This window comes from Rhinoderma darwinii, chromosome 1 (assembly GCF_050947455.1).
Source record: "Rhinoderma darwinii isolate aRhiDar2 chromosome 1, aRhiDar2.hap1, whole genome shotgun sequence".
Taxonomy (NCBI): Eukaryota; Metazoa; Chordata; class Amphibia; order Anura; family Rhinodermatidae; genus Rhinoderma; species Rhinoderma darwinii.
In genome coordinates this window covers 549,329,015-549,349,557 of record NC_134687.1, presented here as the reverse complement: position 1 = coordinate 549,349,557, position 20,543 = coordinate 549,329,015, and the positions used below count along the sequence as shown (strand labels likewise).

At 39.9% G+C, this 20,543-nt stretch overlaps 1 protein-coding gene across 5 annotated transcripts in view; it reads right to left on the bottom strand.

Annotated features, from left to right (window-relative positions):
* Positions 1 to 233: 233 nt before the first annotated feature.
* The window catches only part of SSBP2 (single stranded DNA binding protein 2), a 210,147-nt gene continuing 189,837 nt past the window's right edge, over positions 234 to 20,543 (bottom strand). For 4 of the 5 annotated variants that reach the window (XM_075837681.1, XM_075837691.1, XM_075837700.1 and 1 more), the window contains 7 exons: positions 19,176 to 19,211; positions 16,988 to 17,042; positions 15,109 to 15,179; positions 14,828 to 14,906; positions 5,910 to 5,938; positions 2,479 to 2,577; positions 234 to 945 (listed from right to left, as the gene is read on the bottom strand). In XM_075837681.1, the coding sequence (XP_075693796.1) occupies positions 916 to 945; positions 2,479 to 2,577; positions 5,910 to 5,938; positions 14,828 to 14,906; positions 15,109 to 15,179; positions 16,988 to 17,042; positions 19,176 to 19,211 (399 nt within the window). In that variant the 3' untranslated portion in view covers positions 234 to 915. The remainder of the gene's footprint in view (positions 946 to 2,478; positions 2,578 to 5,909; positions 5,939 to 14,827; positions 14,907 to 15,108; positions 15,180 to 16,987; positions 17,043 to 19,175; positions 19,212 to 20,543) is intronic. The other variant, XM_075837709.1, reaches the window with a different exon arrangement.

The window sequence follows — 20,543 nt, the reverse complement described above, 5'->3', positions numbered from 1 at the left end:
ATCTTCCGAGAACTCGTTCCATGGAGCAGGGTGCCCTTCCGGGAGTGAGTATTTGCCAGTTTATGTAAATTATATTTTTAGCTTTCACTCATGGCCAGTATAGGTTTTACGCTGTAATAAGAAAATAAGTTGCTTTATTTGTGTTCCATATCATTTTTGTAATATTAACAACTCAGAGAATGAAGAAAACAAAAAAAAAAGGATGTCATCAAAGCACTAAAATAATCAAGTCCTTGTGTCATTCTTGAAGTTCATTTTTATATACAAAATTGCACCTTTACACAAGTCTCTCAAATGACATAATTGAATTTCCCAGACCCATCAGTCAGTTATTCATAGGATAACTTGTATCAAAAGCAATTTAATAAAAGCACTCGTAAGCATTTTATTCCTATCCATGATTGCAGACATTTACAAAAACCAGAACAACATTTGAGTTTACCTTAAAAAATAACTTATTAAGCAGTGATATACACAGCACAAAGTAGTTCAGGGAGAAAATGCGACAATTTAGAATTCAAAAATGTAAACGTGAAAAAAAAAAAAAAGATGGAACAGAAGTCTCTATGTCTCGCTACTTAAGATGGCATGTGATAATATCCTTTTACAATGTCCTGTGGGAATATATATATATTTATATATATTTATATATATGTACAGATGATAAATTGCAGTTCTGTTTAGGGCAACTTTTTTTTACATATGCCACTCTTTACAGTCGCTTGAGTTTACGCTTGGACCCGCTTCTTCACAAACAGGGTAAATGGCAAGATATAGAAAAAAAAAGGTTTCATGTGACGGGGACCAGTAATCCTTAAGTTAAATGGCATGGTGATGAATGGTACTCCTCAAGGGCAGATCTGTGAAGAGGGCTAACTCACTGCAGTCTTCATGACGAGACATGATGATGAAGAATCACACACTCATTGTCATGCTAGGGGAATACTGCCAAGAGAAAGAACAAATCAGGAGTTAGCAAAGTGGACAATGACTATACAATATGCTGCATTATGCCCTATATAATATAAACTAAGCAGGGGCGTTTCCTACAGAGCCTTGTTCTCCCTGGAGGAGCCATTTCTCCTCAGCTTAGGCTTCGTTCACATCTGTGTCGGGATTCCTTTCACAGGTTCCGTCGGAGCTTTCATTCAGGGAAAGCCATGAATGGAATCCAAACCGAAACAAACAGAAACCATAGGTCTCCGTTTGTATCACCATTGATTTCAATGGTGATGGATCCATTGCAAATTATTTCTGTTTGTCACCGTTGTATAAGGGTTCCGTCATTTTGACTGAATCAATACCGTAGTTGACTGCGCTATTCATTCAATGGTGATGCAAACGGAAACCTATGGTTTTCGTTTGTTTCAGTTTGGATTCCATTCATGGGTTCCCCTGACGGAAAGCTACGACGGAACCCATGAACGAAGTCCCGATGCAGACGTGAACGAAGCCTTAGAGAGGTAGCTGGTTCCTCTGCAGAGAGGAGCAGGAAGTTCCTGTGTGGGATCCGATGTAACTGTAATACGCGCTTGACCCAGCACCAGAAACCGAACTATTATTACAGCTATACTTGATCTTAGGCAGCTTTCAAAAGTCAGTCGATGTGACCACAACTAATAAATAAAAATGTAAATTCTACATATATACAATAAATTATGTAGACCCTTACTAAAATCACACAATTGCATACTATCTGTATTGTTCCAAACAAAGGCTATGAAGTTTGAAATCAACCTACAATTAATAAATCTAAAAAAACAACAAACATACATCATTTTGACCCATTCATTCAGTTTATGATACAAAGCTCCATAGCGCCACTTATAAAGCACACTAGTCCTCCCGCTTGATGCTAAAAAATAACGTCGGGAGATGATGCAGAAGAGACCGGGCCGGCCAGTTGTTAATCTAACCATCGTGCATCAAAGTCTCACCTGCATAGGAATGCTTCATAAGTTAAGCCACAATTTAAATGATAAAATTCTGTCTGCCTGTAGTCACCACTAGAGGGAGCTTACTGCATAATGTTTTAATGTTATAGTATGGTGGTGGCAGGTAAGCAGAATTTTATTATCATTTAATTCTGTCTATGCAGTGGATTTGGAGTTCTGTATCAGAAAAATGGATCTCCGCTATGAAGATATTTTAGAATTTTCGATCTAAAGTGTGCTCAGCGGTGGGTTTAAAAAAAACTTATTTTGTAATTGTATACAGGACAGGGAAAAGCAGTGGTCAGGTTCTATAGGATGGTGACATTTCCTTACAAATATATTCATTAACAAATGTTGACTTCATGTGTGCAATATATTGATTATTTCCACTATACCTCAAATAGGTTTTGCTAGATGATCTGCAGTAATTGTTAAAGTAGTAGAGGATCTAAGTCTAAGAATATTTGGAAATAATATTTCTATCATCAAATGCCTTATAAATGGTACATTACCATAAACAGGACATAAGAGACAAGACACTTACACTCTCGCTCTGAAAGGGGTTTAAGAAGTTTCCACCCATTTCTCCGTCATCTCGTGGTGTGCCTGGCTGGTTACTCAGGCTCATGTTGTTCGGAGAGTTCTGTGGGTAGGATTGAAATATAAATGCGTTATGTAAGGCAGTGTATCCGGATATAGACATCTGTGTGCTACAGGAAGTGAGGCAGTTATCAATCTCTATAGTATTGTACAATTCATTATGAGTCGGTTATAAATGCAAATGCATCATCTATCAGCTTATTAAAGGTTAAAATTAATATGTCACTTCCACAGAATGCATCCTATTAAATGGGGTTGCCTTCTTTGAATACCTCGAGTTATTTTGAGTGCCCCTACAAAGAGCGCTGCATCTTTGGCCAACTCTTAGGCTTCATAATGCAGCTTTTCAGCTCTATTACTACAACAGCTGAAGTGGATTTGGTTGTAATTTTAGTTAATAGAAGATATTATAGGGGTGGGGGATATTCTTATAAGATAAACATGTCCTGGGTATTTGAATTGGTCATGTCCATAAGTGAATATCCTGTAAAATGTTCAAGTAGTAATTTAGGAATCAGTTGTCGTCTCTTATTGTACAGGTGTATCAGAAATGTACTAAACATTTATCCACCACACACTTGCTGCCTCCGCCGTGTGTAAAAGACAACCCCCCCCCTATTTTTATAGAGAAAAGCAGGTAAAATACTAAACCACATACATTAAATATCTGCATGGAAATTAACAAGTGAACGGTAAGTACATCTTCATTTACCTAGTGCAAGGTAAGCCCCAAAGACAACTACTTACTTGGCTGTTTTGGTTTAGATTTGCACCTTTAATTAGTTAGTAAATGACTTAATAGCTATGTAATCTTTTAAAAAAGTTTTGTTTTTTTTAATAAAAAGGTCAGTCAGTGTGATTGGTGCAACTTCATAAATAGTTTTTAATAAAAATTATTTTTACTTTTTGAGATACAGCTGCTTTGTATCCTTTATACAGAGCAGATTTGTCATCCGTTATGACCTGAATTTGTCAGTTCTGCGGACCTGACGGGTTCAGTATCAGCAGGTCCTGCGTGTCTCTATTATCCATCACATTTAAGTTCATAACTTAGATGTGATGGATCACAGGTGGATCCTGCGTGTCAGAGACAGGTCCGCAGAACTGACAAATTCAGGTCATAACTAATGACACATCTGCTCTGTATACAGGAGACAAAGCAGCTGTATCTCAAAAAGTAAAAATAATTTTTAATAAAAATGCCATAAATGTCTAATAGGTGGTGGTTCTCTGACCCCTATTTATCAAGGCAACAGGGGACCTGTGAACCTTGTTCCACCAGTCGAGGTGGCCACCAGCTGCCACTTCCAGACGGAGAATGAATGCAGAATTTATCGCACAGTGATGTGATGTGCACAGTATTGTTATCACAATACCAGAATTTGGATTTCGATACCGATACTTAGAGTAGTATTCAGATACTCGATACGAAAACGATAATTTCCAACAAAAAAAAACAACCTCAAAAATATAAAGTCCTTCCATTTTCTGATGTGAGGAACATGGTATGATCAATTTTTAACCTCCATGTGCCTCACATTAATAGTAATAAACCCCATCATGTACCTCACACATTAACCCAATGTTCCCCATTATGACTGTGAGCGAGCTACTTGATGGGATCACTTACTATAATGATTATAATTGGAACCATTGTGTTAATGTGTGAGGGAAATGATGGGGTTAATTCACATGGCTGTGTTCAGTGCGTGAGATACAGACCATATGTCGCCCGCTTTTCCTTGACCCAACTAAGTTTAGAAAGCCAGGCTCCTAGCATCATAGCCTCCCCGCGGGACTACTGTCCCGTACTGAAAACATGATTACATTACATTATAGGAGAGTAGTCCCGCGGGGAGGCGGTGACTCACAGCATCATGGATAACTATGATGTTAGGAGCCTGGCTTTCTGAACTATGTTGGATCCAGGAAAAGCGGGCGACATACGGTCCATATCCCACAGACCAAACACAGCCATGTGAGTTAACCCCATCATTTCCCTCTCACATTAACCCAATGGTGCCCATTATAATCATTATAGTAAGTGATCCCATCAAGTACCTCGCTCACAGTTGTAATGGGCAACATTGGGTTAATGTGTGAGGTACATGATGGGGTTAATTACTATCAATGTGGGGCATATAGAGGTACTAAATTCATAACACCATGTGCCTCACATTAATGATAAGTGACTTCATTGGGGTTAGTGTGGGTCACATTAACCCCAATGTTGGCTGCAAAAAATGTATTTCAAGCTTTTGCTCTGCTCTAAAACCTGCCTGGGGCTGGTCTGTCACTGTACACTGCAGCGCGAGCGACAGTCCCCTCCCTGTGCCTTTCTCACATTCTCAGATTAGCATTGATGGCAGCAGGGAAAGGAAGGAGGAGCGGGGCAGTCACTGAAGGAAGAGAACATTGTGGGCGCTGTACAGTAGTCACTGTGCGGCCACACAGCTTAGTATCGAAATACAAAAATCGACTGTATTGGACCGATTGGCCCCGCACAGCATCGAAATTTCGATGCACCGTGCATCCCTAGTGCACGGCTCTCTAGAAGTCTACGGAAGTTACGGAAATAGCAGTGCAAGTGGTTTATCTGGATGACAAAATAGTAAAACAAAAAAAATAATCCAATATGGCTACTTCTATTGCAGAGCCACACATCTCTCTATATCTTCTCCTAGAACCTTATAGTTGTCATAGGTAACCGAGATATCAGGGTTACCTGCAGACATTCAAGGAGTTGTCAGGTTTCAGCAAATTAATATTAATCTTACTATAAAGAAACGTTATACATTTTCCAATATACTTTCAGTATCAATTCCTTATGGTTTTTAAGATCTCCGCTTGCAGTTATTCAACAGAAACAGTCGGTTTACTTCCAATGGCTAGAATTCTGCTCTGGTCTTGTGAAGGACACACAGGCGCACAAAACGTTATAAGACAGAACTCTAATACACATAGTGTAACTGTAACAAGCCATGCACCTCTGTGTCCATCACATGACAATGGACAGAATTTTATCTCCTGTAAAGAAACAATGAAGGCTCCTAATGAAGGACAGTAAGCAGAAATCTTTAAAACGGTCAGAAATTGATACAAAACGTAGAGAAAATTTTTATTCTTTGTACAATGAAAAGTTTTATATCTATTAACAGATTACTAAAACCAGAATGCTCTTTAATTTTTAAGTTTTGAATTATAAATTTAAAACTACACATGTACTAAAACCAAGTTATATAATAGATATATAATAAGGTCACATTGGCCTAGAGCTTTTATTTCATGTATGTTTAATTAGTGTTAAGAACCCAATACAATATTTACACACGTTTCATCCTAGATGATTCCATACCATTCAGATCATGGGCTTACCTTGGAAATACTATCCATGTCCCCTGAGCCTACAAAACAAGGCAAAGATTAGGAAGTATTAGTACATGTGTGCTCTTCCTTGTGTCAGTACAAGATAATAGCGGCCATAAATGACACTAGACATGATAATAAACACTGATGTTTTAGTTGCCCAAGTAACAAACTGTTTTATTTCATTAAAGGCTATATACACCTTTGAAAACAATTTATTTTATGTTTTTTTAAATAAAAATGTCTATCAGTGTGATTAGTGCAACTTTGCAATTCCATTTTATTAAAAATGATTACCTTTTTGAGATACAGCTGCTTTATGTCCTGTGTATAGAGCAGCTGTATCTAGTACTGAAACCTGTATCCGTCAGGTCAGACTGACTGGTTCAGTGACAGCGGTTGCTGCGTGTGTCTGACACGCAAAATCCACCTGTTAGGCTGTGTTCACGTCAGCGTTCCTTTACGCTGAGGGATTCCGGTGGAGGTTTCCGTCGACTGCTCTATTGGTTCCGTCAAAAACGATGGAACCCTGTCACAACGGTGACAAACGGAAACCATTAGCGAAGTCTCCATCACCATTGAGTACAATGGTGAGAGAAGCGGAAGCTAAGCTTTCAGTTTGCCTTTCCGTTGAGGGGTTAACCTGACAGAAACCTCAGACGGAACCAGTCAGCGGTAAAGAACGCTGATGTGAAAGGGCCCTTATTGATCACATCTAAGGGGCCATTCACATATGTCCGTTGCCCCTATCAGTTTCCCTCCGGCGTGTTACAGAAAAGCCAGAGGAAAACTGATGCTAGAACGTATCCCATAGCTTTCTATGGGATCTGTTATGGCACATGGTACATACGTTGTACTGCTGTACGGTACTGGACCTGTGCAAGAGCCAGATCCAAAAATGTTACCTGCAGCGTTTTTCTGTCCGGCTCCCTGGGAGATCCGGCGCTGCATCCTATTTAATGTATTGTTTACAAGTTAAACGCCAGTGCTGCCGCATTCATCTTCCAGAAGGACCAGCGTAGAAATCCCCGGCCAGAGCATTGCCGACGCTCTGACCAGGGGATCAGGAGCAGAATTTAGTGTCCCCCATGCCCCCCTGTAGATAGCACCACACCCCTGTAGATAGCGCTACCTCCCCCTTTAGATAGTGCTACTGTAGCTCCCTCTGTCTATGGACAGTGACATCAGAGTCTACTCCTGGAGTGGAATCCCCTTCCAGTGCGTCAGCAACGCTCTGGCCAGTGATTCCGCTCCTAGAAGTAACCCCTGATGTCACTGTCCATATGTGGACATTGACGTCAGAGGCTTTGGTGGGTGGCACTTTCTACGGGGGGGGGGGCAGCGTTATATACAGAGGGCACTGCAGCATTATATACAGGGGGTGGCACAATATACAGAGAGCAGTGTGGCACTATGTACAGAGGGCACTATGTGCAGAGGGCACTGTGGCATTATCTACACATGAAATGCATCCGTTTTTAAAACGAACAGTGAAAAACGGATGCAAAACGGGTCACAATCGGCTGTTAAAAGCTGAAACACGGACAAGGAACAGATACAAAACAGATGCAGAACACCCAGACCCTGTCGTGTGAATATAAACAACAGCAATCCCAGCGTGGTGTGGGGTGGAGATGCGGGGTGGAATTGGGTAGCTGTAAAGGCACTAAAAACTAGCTACTCCCTGAAATTCGGGCTAGTGTTTTGAATCTTTGCAGGTTCACAAGGCTGCTTCGAAGATCTGACGTGAGGTGAGTGGACAGCAGCTGCCTTCTGGGCTCTCCCTCTCGGCCCCGGCCTCGGCACTGCACTGAATATGACACACATGACACAGGCAGGAGCAGAGTAGTAGAGCCCTGACATGCCAGGATCACGTCAGAAGTTATGTGAAATGATATGTACACAACATGTATCTAATCTATCATGTATCCAATCTACCACAAACTATGCACCACTGATAAAATTGGCACATTTTCAGACCCTAGACTATTACGGTTGTAAAAACTCATATTAAAAATGTATGGTAAAAACTGATGACAACTAATGACAACCGATGACAAATGATGGTTTTGTAGTAAAAATCGTGAAAAAGCCTGATGGCAACTGATACATTTTTGCATTAGTATTTGCATCAGTTGTAATCATTTTAAAAAACAAATAACTGATGCTAATGCAACTGATATATGTGAACGCACCCGAAGTTATGAACTTAGATGTGATCGAAAACAGCTCGATCCTGCGTGTCAGAGACGCGCAGGACCCGCTGTCGCTGAACCCATCAATCCCGCTGTCGCTGAACCCGTCAGTCATTTTCAAAGGTGTAATAGACTTTAAAGGATATGTAAATCTTGGAAAGCAATTTTTTTTTAAATAAAAAAGGTCAATCAGTGTTTTGATCAACTTTATAATTAGTTTTTATTAAAAATTCCTTTTACTTTTTGAGATAGAGCTGCTCTGTATTCTGTATACAGAGCAGTTGCATCGGAAGCTAAAACCTGAAACCGTCAGGTCCGCAGGACTGACGGGTTCAGTGTCAGCGGGTCTATGAACTTAGATGTGATGAATAACAGGTGGATGCTGCCCGCTGACACTGAACCAGTCAGTCCCTTGTTCCTTACGGGTACAGGGTTCAGCGTAAGATACAGCTGCTCTGTATACGGGATACAAAGCAACTGTATCTAGAGTATCTAAAGTAAAAAATAATTTTTAATAAAAAAGTATTATGAAGTTGCCCAAAACCACCTGATTGACCTTTTAATGAAAAAATAAATAAAAATGCTTTCAAAAGGTTTACATAGCTTTTAGGCCTCATTTACACGAGCGTAATATACGCGCGTGCTTTTCACGCGTGTCGTACGCACCTATATTACTCTATGGGGCAGTGCAGACAATGCGTGAATTTTGCGCAGCGCGAGTGCGTTGCGTAAAACTCACGACATGTTCTATAATCGCGCGTTTTTCGCGCATCACGCACCCATTGAAGTCAATGGGTGCGTGAGAACCACGAAGGTCGCACGGAAGCACTTCCGTGCGAACTGCGTGATTCGCGCAAGAGCTGTCAAACTGAATGTAAACAGAAAAGCACCACGTGCTTTTCGGTTTACAAACATCCGAACGGAGTGTCTTAAAGATGAGCGAACCGAACTTCACCGGGTTCGGCCGAACTCGTTTTGACCGAACCCGGCAGGAGACAGTCACTGTCCAGGGTGCTGAAAGAGTTAAACTGGTTCAGCAACCTGGACAGTGACTTCCGATCCCAATATACGTGAACGTGTAAAAAAAAAAAAAGTTCTGACTTACCGATAACTCCCGGCTTCTTCCTCCAGTCTGACCTCCCGGGATGACAATTCAGTCCAAGTGACAGCTGCAGCCAATCACAAGCCAAGCACAGGCTGCAGCGGTCACATGGACTGCCGCGTCATCCAGGGAGGTGGGGCCAGATGTCAAGAGAGGCGCGTCACCAAGGACGCGTCACCAAGGCAACGGCCGGGAAGTTCTCGGTAAGTACGAACCTCTTTTTTTTTAAACAGGTTACTCGATATGGTGATCGGAATTCACTGTCGAGGGTGCTGAAAGAGTTACTGCCGATCAGTTAACTCTTTCAGTACCCTGGACAGTGACTGACGTCGACTAGCCTCATCTCTATGATGGCGGCTGCGCGAAAATCACGCAGCCGCGCACCATGCACTGATGACACACGGAGCTGTCAAGTGCCTTTTGCGCACGCAAAACGCTGCGTTTTTTTGCGTGCGCAAAACGCACACGCTCGTGTAAATCAGGCCTCAGGCTGTGTTCATACAAGGGGGGGGGGGGGTGGATTAGCTCAGACATAGACTGAGCATGCACAGGTTAAACACACTCTGTTTGATCCATGCCTGCTCAGTTCATTGCTGCCACAGCATTGCCAACCCCTTGCCACTGTATTGCCAATGAGATGTTAGCACAATGCAGTATGGGAGATGTAGTCTCTAATCACAGAAAACGGTCACGACTTGATCACAATTCTGCTGGCGTGTACCTATTTGTTTACATCAGAAAAGCGTCAAAATAATAAAAAAGCTATTTAGGGAGCTTTAGTGCAACGTATATAAACGTGGCCAGACTGTTTTCAAACATTCACAAAAGTGTCGAAAAAGTGCCGCAGATGGCCCTGCTCCTCATCTGTTAAGTCTCGCACACTTTTTGGAAAACTGTAGTGAGCGGCGTAAATCGCACAATGTTGTTTTTTGTTTTTTTTTTGCAAATTTTAACTTTTAATGAATTTTACAACTTTTCTGTGTCAGAAAAACGTGTAACTCATCTGCACAAGATAACTATGGCAAAGTAATGTCAAAGATACTGAAAACCACACAGAATGAAACTGGAAAAAGATGTTCAGCAGCAGAATTCTGTTTTAAGAAGGGCTCAATTGTAAGCATGGAGGTGCAGCTAGATGCGCCATTAGTACTGAAGGATGTGACTGCACCAAAATCCATTTATACCAAACATTCTCTTAAAGGGAATGCATAGTCAGAAAATGATCTATTGTTTAACCCTTTTAGGATCGAGCTAATTTTGGCGTTCAGGACCAGCCCCATTTTTTCAAATCTGACATGTGTCATTTTATGTGGTAATAACTTGGGAATGCTTTTGCCTATCCAAGCAATTCGGAGATTGTTTTCTCGTGACATATTGTACTTTATGTTAGTGGAGAAATGTTGTCAATAAATTCATTGCTTATTTGTGAAAAACACCAAAATGGAAAGAAAATTTGCAAAAATTATGATTTTTCTAATTTTAAATGTATTTGCTTGTAAGACAGATAGTAATACCACACAAAATAGTTACTAGTTAACATTTTCCACATGTCTACTTTATGTTTGCATCATTTTTTAAAAGTCCTTTTATTTTTCTAGGACGTTACAAGTCTTAGAACTTTAGCAGCAATTTCTCACATTTTCAAGAAAATGTTAAAAGGCCATTTTTTCAGAGACTAGTTCACTTCTGAAGTGGCTTTGAGGGCCTTATATATTAGAAAGTCCCCATAGACCACCCCATTTTAAAAACTAGGCCCCTCAAAGCATTCAAAACAGCATTCAGAAAGTTTCTTAACCATTTAGGTGTTTCACAGGAATTAAAGCAAATTCTAGGGGAAATGTAACATTTTAATTTTTACGATTGTTTTTACGGCTTTCACCGTGCGGTAAAAACGACAACTTTTTCTGAGACTTAATACGATTACGGTGATACCAAATTTTTGTTTTTTTTATATTTTACTACTTTTACAAAGTAAAAACTATTTGTTAAAAAAACAACAAAGTTTTGTTTTACCACTTCACAAGAGCCATAACTTTTTTTAGTTTTTGGTCGATTGAAAAGTGTGAGGGCTTAGTTTTTGCGGGACGAGCTGTAGTTTTTATTGGTAACATTTTTTGGTACATACAACCTTTTGATCAGTTTTTATAAAAAAAAAAAAAAAAACTTAAAAAGCTAATGTGACCAAAAAGCAGCGATTTGGCCTTTTTAAATTCTTTATTTTTTTTACGGCATTCACCGTGCGAGTTAGATAATGGTATATTGTAATAGTTCAGACTCTTACGGATGCAGCAATTCCAATTTTGTTTATTTTTTACATTAGTGGAAAAATGGGAAAGGTTTTTTTTACTTTAAATATATTATATATTTTATATGTATTGAAGTATAATGACATTTTTACAGGCTCCTGTAACAGCGAAATCGCTGTTCCTGTCCGTTAGTCCCGGGTGTCAGCTGTAATACACAGCTGACACCTGCAGCATATGGAGCGGGCTCAGCGCATCAGCATAACCCCCGCAGCACAACATGCTATTAAGTAGTTTCCATTTTAATGCACAATATGTTGTGCCCAGTTTGTGCCACTGAAGACAAATACCTCATAGAGCGGGTTCTCCCGGGTATAAAATGTCATATGTGGACGTAAGCTGGTGTTTGGGCATGCTGTAGGATTCAGAAGGGAGGGAGCGCCATTTGGCTTTTGGAGCGCAGATTTTGCTTGGTAATAGTTCTGTTTGGGGTTTTGCTGGTATTTCAGTTTATAATGTGGGGGCATATGTAATCTGGGCATAATAAGAGGATATAATAATGGGGTAAATAAATAATAATTCATAAATATGTGACCGGTATCGCACTGATAAATTGTGCCCAATCTTATCCGCTTTTGGAACACTCTGCACATTTTGCATCGCCCTATTCTGAGAAACAGAACTTTTTTATTTTTTTATTCCGCACCGGAGCTGTGTGAGGGCTTATTTGTTCCGGGACAATCTGTTGTTTTCAGTGGTACCATTTTGGGGTACATGCGACTTTTTATTCTATTTTTTGGCAAGCAAGGTGACAAAAAGACAAATTCTGACAATGTTTATTGCTCTTTTTTTTTAATTTTTTTTTACAGTGTTCATCCTGGGCTATAAATGACATTTTACTTTATTCTGCTGGTCGATACGATTACGGCGATACCAAATGTATATAGTTTTCTTTTATGTTTTGTGGCGTTTGCGCAATAAAATCACTTTTCTATAAAATTATTCATATTCTGAAAGCCATAACTTTTTAATTTTTCAGTCAAAAAAGCTGTGTAAGGGCTTGTTTTTTTTGGGAACAGGTTGTAGTTTTTATAGGTACTATTTTGGCGTACATGTGACTTTTTGATCATTTTTTTTTTTTCTATATTTTGGGATGGTTGGTGACCAAGAAATAGTGATTCTGGCATTGTTTTTTATTTTTTTTGCGGTGTTCACCGGGCGGGAAAAATATTAGATTTTTAGAGTTTGGGTCGTTACGAACGCGGTGATACCAAATATGTGTACTTTAACGTTTTCATTTTTTTCCTATAATAAAAAGACTTCTAGGGAAAAAAAGCATTTTTTGGTTTTGGAACTTATAACTTCTTTTTACACTTTTAGAAAACATTTTTATTACCTTTTTTTTTAACTTGTTTTACTTGAAGACCTGCAGCACTGATAGCTGCTAATTACGCTACCTAGGTAGTGTAATGTATTATAAACGGTCAGTGTGACGCTGAGGCTGGGTTCACACGACCTATTTTCAGACGTAAACGAGGCGTATTATACCTCGTTTTAAGTCTGAAAATACGGCTCCAATACGTTGGCAAACATCTGCCCATTTATTTGAATGGGTTTGCCGACGTATTGTGCCGACGACCTGTAATTTACGCGTCGTCGTTTGACAGCTGTCAAACGACGACGCGTAAAATGACTGCCTCGTCAAAGAAGTGCAGGACACTTCTTTGAATGTAATTTGAGTCGTTTTTCATTGAATTCAATGAAGAACAGCTCAAATTTACAGCCGTCAAAGACGCCTCGCAAAATGCGAGGAGGAGCATTTACGTCTGAAACGACGGAGCACATTTCTCCTGAAAACAGTCTGTAATTTCAGACGTAAAAGGCAGCTATCGTGTGCACATACCCTGAGAGTCACACTGACAAGAAGCCTATGAGGAGAAGCCTCTAGCTGGTCCTCATAGGCTTTCGTGCATGGCAGACCCGGAGGCCGCTGTATGGCCTCCGGTTTTGCCGTGACCACGGATGGCAGCACCCGCAATCGGTCCCCAGGAATGTTTCTTGTAGCAACAAACTTTCCAGTTTGTTATAGCAACAAACATTCCTTGCGATCACATGATCGGGACCTGAACTAATCAGGTCCCGATCATGTCTCCGGGACCAGAGGCAGGGGTTAACAGCACGATACAGGTGTCAGCGCTACTCTGAGACATCCGATCGCGCTTTTAACACCCACGGTAAATTCACGTCGGCGCTTCTTGGGCTCTGTGCAGCGCCAAAGTGAATTCACCGCGAGTAGCACCTACACCCGGATCGCGCTTTTAACACCCACGGTGAATTCACGTTGGCGCTGCACAGAGCCCAGCAAGTGCCGACGTGAATTTACTGTGGGCGGTCGGGAAGCGGTTAAAGGCTATATTAACCTTTGAATGGCATTTTTTTTTAAATAAGTCAGTGGTAGGTGCAATTTTATAAACAGTTTTTATTTAAAATTCTTTACTTTTTGAGGTACAGCTGACGGGTTCAGTGACAGCAGGTCCTGCGTGTCTCTGACATGCAGGATCCACCTGTAATCTATCACATCGAAGCTCATAACTTAGATAGTGTGTGTTTCAGACACACACAGGACCTGCTGACACTGAACCCGGCGGACCGGACGGGAGCTGGATTTAGCGAAAGAGAAAGCTTCTCTGTATAGAGAATACAGAGCAGCTATCTCCAAAAGTAAAAATATTTTTTAATAAAAACTATTTATAAAGTTGCACCAATCACTGACCTCTATCTATCTATCTATCTATCTATCTATCTATCTATCTATCTATCTATCTATCTATCTATCTATCTATCTATCTATCTATCTATCTATGCCATTCAAAGGTTTACATAGCCTTTAAGTCAAGCTTTAATGTTTAACATTTAAAAAAGAAAAATAAATTGTGAAGTTTTTCTAAATTTTCAGGTTATATTTAAACTACTCAAATATTGCAGTTTTTACACTGGCCACTGAGCCCTCAATAGCATGCCTAAAAGACTCCTCCATAGACGTCAATAGATCAGCCTATTGTGTCCTATGCGCCACGTGGCTCCTGCTCAGGCAAGATGGCTGCTCCCATAATCATGTACAGAAAATTTACAAAGCATTAGAAAAATAAGAATATGTTCTAGTATCAGTAGAAAAATAAATCTAGGTGACAAATTCACTTTAAGGCCACATGAACACCGCTTGGGAGCCATGCTAAACTAATGGCAGTTCTTTGTATAAAGATGATACTTAAATGGGAGTAGAATGGGTCAAGTTTAAATTGTGTGTTATCAATAGTTGACAAAGCATCTACATTCTTTTTACAAATGTTTGTATATATTCATAGAAAAGGTGAATAAGGCGCTTACCTAATGAGCCATTTATATGGTGCGGCTCCATTCCACCTAAACCACTCATTGGGCCATCCGATCCAGGCCCCATGGGAAACTAGTATAAAGGGGGAAAGAAAAAAAAGTTAAGAGAAAAGCAGGGCTACTCTTCATAGATATAATCTATCTCCACTATATATCAGAACATTTTATCAAATGAAATAAATATATAAAATCAGGAGGAAAATTGGCTGACTTTTACCAGAATCCTATCTATACAATTAAAACCTAACGCTACCGCACCCCATCCCATCTCTCACGTTAGGTCTGTTGGCGCCAGGAGGTACTGCATTCATTAATGTGTACATATTGTCTCCAGAATTTGTTGAATCTGAAATAGAAGAAAACAAATAATGTATAAAGAAAAGGCATTAGGGGGAATATATCAAAAGATTTATGCGAGTTTTCTGGCATAAAAAAAAGTTGCGCTAAAATTTGCGCCTTTTTTACTTCTTTTGTGACTTTACAAAAGTGACAAGGGAAGTGGGTGGGGTTCAGCTAAAGGGGGTGTGGCCTCAGCTGGAACGACAGATTTAACCCCTTCCCGCCGCAGCCCTTTTTCAGATTTTCATTTTTTGCTCCCCACCTTCCAAAAGCCATAACGTCTTTATTTTTCCGTCGATATAGTACTATGAGGGCTTGATTTTTGTGGGACGAGTTGTAGTTCTTCGTAGCACCATTTATTTTGCCATATAATGTACTAGGGAAAAAAAAAATATTTGTGGGGTAGAAAATGAAAAAAACAGCGATTCCTCCATGGTTTTTTGCACGCCGTTTTTACAGAATTCACTGTGCAATTAAAACAACATGTTAACTTTATTCTGTTGGTCAATCCGATTACGGCGATACCAAATATATATAGTTTTTTCTATATTTTACTACTTTTACAAGTAAAAACCTAAGTGTAAAAAAGAAAATGTATTTTGTGTGGTCAAATTCCGAGAGCCATAACTTTTTATTTTTCCGTTGATTAAGTGATATGAGGGCTTATTTTCTGCGGGATAAGCTGTAGTTTTTAATAATACCATTTTGGTGTACATGCGACGGTTTGCTCACTTTTCATTTCATTTTTTGTGGTAGATGAGGTGACCAAAAAATAGAGATTCTGGCGTTTACAATTTATTTATTTTTTTTACGGCGTTCACCGTGCGGGTTAAATAATGATGTATTGTAATAGTCCAGACTTTTATGGATGAGGCGATACCAATTATATATATATATTTTTTTACTATGCTCTAGGGGGAAAATGGGAAAAAGGGTGTTTTTTGAACTTCTAATTTTTTTTTACACAAAAATAAAAAACTTTATTTAACTCATGTTTACTGTTTTTATTAGTCCCACCAGGGGACTTCAACCAGCGATCGTTAGATCACTTGCACGATATACTGCAATACTAATGTATTGCAGTATATCGTGATTCTGACAGGCATCTATTAAGCCCTGCCGGAGGCAAGGCTTAATAGGTATACAAAGATGGCGGACCTGGGGGCGTTCATTAAGCCCCCAGGCAGCCATAGCAACCATCGCTCCCCCCCCCCCGTGATTGCGTTGCGGGGGGCGCGATTAGCTGTTAGAAGGGGGCGCCCCCCTCCTTCGAACAATTTAAATGCTGCGGTCGCTATTGACCGCAGCATTTAACGATTTAAACGAGCGGGATGCCGCTCGTTACTCTGAAGTGTCGGCTGTAACAGCCAGCCGACACCCCCATCGTATGGAGCGGGTTCACACCGTGAGCCAGCTCCATACTTCACCTACCCGACTTTGGCTTATGGATACGTCAAATGTCGGGAAGGGGTTAATAATCATCTGGCGTAAGTTATGGCGCAAATCTATACATGCTCATAGAAGGCGTAGATTTGCATTTCTGTCACACGAATAGCCAAAGATGTACCAAATTTTTTAGTACGTGTGGACCTCTTAATAAATTTCACAAATTTTTTGCCTACATAAATTAGTATAATACTGGCGCCTGAAACACCAGGTCCTAATATATTCCCCCCCCCACAGTCTCATACACAGCAGTTCAGAACAAGTCTGACACCAAATTAGTGTATATTAGTATATATACAACACTTACTGGAGAGTGTAGATGTATTTCAATATAAATGTATCTGCACCAATGGTAGAGTATAAACTTACCTGCTGGACTGGGCATAATGGGCGTGCCTGGAGGTCCACCACCACCAGGAGGACCCTGCAGAGACAAATGTATGAAATTGTTCATACTACTAATACATACAATACCCCAACAGAGCAAAGCAAAATCAGAGCACAGTCTGCAGTTTTGTTACTTTTTGAGGAATATAAACCACTAGAGATGTAAAGGTTTATAGATGTACATAAATAAGGGCCTATTCACATCTGCGTCGGTGTTTCCGTTGTTCTGCTCGATCAGAGGATCAGAGCAACGAAAATACCGGAAGCGTCTGTTCCTTTTTATGACGGACGCAATCTGCGGCCAATGAAACCCATTGACTTTAATAGATTCCGCCGTGTTTCCATCAGGATGTCCGTGGTTTTACCGGAAACAATAGTCTAGCATGCTGCGCTGCTGTTTCCGGTATTTTCGAACGGAGTCTCCAGCGCAGATGTGAACAGGCCCTATTTCAGATGATAATATGGAACTAGTTTTGTGAATTTTGGCTACCTTCCATTGATGTAGAAACTGCATGATTTATGCCATCAAAAGGTTAGTGTTGCATTATGAAATGGCATAGTGTCACATTAACACAACGACATCTATAGAAGCCTATGCAGCAAGTTCTGTATTACACCACAAGACAGAAGATACTTAACAGATGCAACATCTGTAAGTTCTATAGCTGTGAATGGAGAGGAGTGCATCATTGCCAGGTATTACTATCCCCTGCCCCCCTCCATAGTAATTATTATACTTTTGAAAAGTGGACTTCATGTATTTGCTGGATGAAGATGGGAGGTGGTAACACCCTGGTTAACGGATACAGCACATATTTGGTTTCTTAAGCCAAAGCTTGGCTCTATATGCAAATTCTCTATGAGTTGACAAATTAGATGGCAATTTTGTCTCACCCCTCAGGCAGACTGCAATATCTGAACTAAACGGATGTTCATCAACCCACAGTCATCACAGAACTATATACAAAGTCTTACAAATAAAATAATAATTCCCTTGAAGCCCCCATACTACTTCAAAAGTCATTGTTGCGTTTATTTAAGCGTGCCGCCACCTCTACACTACTATAGTACAAGGCATATTTGGAACTCCACAGGAACGTGAAGATCCTGGTTGTGTCACCAGTGGGCTGGGCCGTTCACTAATAGAAGATGCCCAAAGATATTCGAACAACCGCTTAGTGAAAGGCAGGAAAAAACCAAAAACAAAAACTACTTATTAGGCTGGAGTCACACAAAGCATTTTGCTGTATTTTTGTGGCGTTTTAAATGGTGTTTTTCCATGCAGTTTTAAGTGCGGCCAGATGTTACAAGTCCTTAGTCAAATATCAAATGCACTACACACAACTGTGTCTTGGCGATTTTGAGGCAATTTTGTGGGTAGTGGCGTTTTTTTCCATAGGCTTCTCTATAGGACTTCAAAAACGCCAGAAAAAAAGCATGTACAAAATGACACTAAATGTAATACGCCGCTAAAAAGCCTTAAAAAAACCAAAAACGCATTTGTCTCTTTTAAATAACTAGTGTTTTTAGAAAGCGTTTTCTTGATGCAGTTTAAAGCATGGGAAGAATTGTGTGTGTGAAAGAGACCTTAGGGAGCTTAAAAGATCCCCTAATGAATAAATGAAATGAAGTTTCCTTTTAGCTTTTCTATCATCTCATTTGAGGGTAAAAAAAGTTTACGTAAAGTTTACAGCAACAAATCGCACATGAAGCAAGTGGTTAAAAGCTACAAAAAAAAAAAAGCCATATTCAAATTATACAAGCAGAAAGTATACGGTCACTTTCTATGGTTTCTACGCCAGTAGTTGTATAGGTTCTCCATAAACGGACCACATTAATGTATACCTCTCCAGAAAACGGTAGAGGTAATCAATGCATGCTGAAATCCTCATGGTTACAAATGATTGTGAAGTGCCTTTTACCAGTCACGTGGATGTTATTATGTAGGAAAGCCTGGCTCTCCCTGCATCTGTGCGCAGATTGGTAACGGTTCTTCAAATGAATATCAACATATGCACATTAAACGTCAGACAAAACAGTGGAACACGGCTCAGATGTTCACTCCGCAGACAATACTCAAGGGTTCTTCTTAACATCTGGATAACTATTTCTTTGACTAAATAAAATGTAACATCAATTCCAATGAGCAAACAAAACCAGATGAACTTACTACATAATTCCCGGGAGACGCAGAAGAGTATGGTATCTAAAAGCAAATAAAAATCAAAGTTACTCTTTTATTCTTTAGAGAGAACGTCTATGGTTTGCTTTCCTTACAGGAAATATTGTCCTCTTTAGTTACAATAATCCAGCCTGTGCCACGCAGATAGGACATAAAAGCGAGGTGGCCACATCACACATCGGAGCAGCGGCTTCTAACTTTACACTAAGATGTAGAATTGCGTACAAGTGGAACCTCAGGTAAGTATCGATGTAGCAATCCTTATCTGACTCTGGAAACTTGCTGCAGTGTGAGGACTTATCAATTCAAGGCTTTGTACACTTTTAAAGACCATTTTTATTTAATTTTGAACAACTTTTGAATAGTTTTTTATTTTAAAATGTTTTTACTTTTTGAGATGCAGCTTCTATGTATCTTGTATATATCTTGTGATCAAAGCCGAATCTGTCAGGTCAGCGAGACTGGTGGCTTCGGTGAATGCTGGTATTGCGTGTCTCTGACACGTAAAATCAGCTATTATGTGATGATAATAGCTGGACCGCAAGACACAGGTTCTATGTATACAGGATACATAGAAGTTGTATCTCAAAAAGTTGGGTATTTTTTAAATAAAAAAAACCTATTCAAAAGTTGTTCTAAATGTAATAAAACATTGATTTATTACAAAAAATGGCCTTCAAAAGTTTACAAAGCATTTAAGCCATTGAAAACCATTTAAAAAGTCAATGTAAAGTTTCTTGGCACTGTGTATTTAACGCGTTAAATGTCAAGTTAAAGATCGCGATATCTATCTAGCTATCTATCTATCTATCTATCGCAATTTTTAACGCGTTAAATACACAGTGCCAAGAAAATATATATATATTGAAATTGCAACAGCATGAAGGAAAGGTTTTGGAGATGTGGAAATCACAGGATCGATAGACATGTTAATGATATGCAAATGACAAAGAAATGGAAACAAAACATTACAAACATCTTGATTTATATAGTATCGAGTATGAGTGCCACGTGCAGAAATACACGCACTTACACGCCTTGGCATGCTATCAACGCTATAAATATAAATTATTAATGGTTGTCTGAGGAATGGTATGCGACGCTGAATGCACTTGGACACTTAAATCATTAAGATTGTCTGCTGGCAGCCCCCTTTGCAATTTCCGACCAATGATTTCCCAGATGTGCTAGATGGGAGAAAAGTCCGGAGACGCTGCAGGCCATGGTAGCACGTTTAGGCCACAGAGGCTGCTCACAGCAGCAGGCAGCCTAGCGTTGTCCTGTTGAAAAACGGCTTTTGGAGAAATGGCCATACCACTGCTTCCACGACCACATCAATGTAACAATGACCTGTTA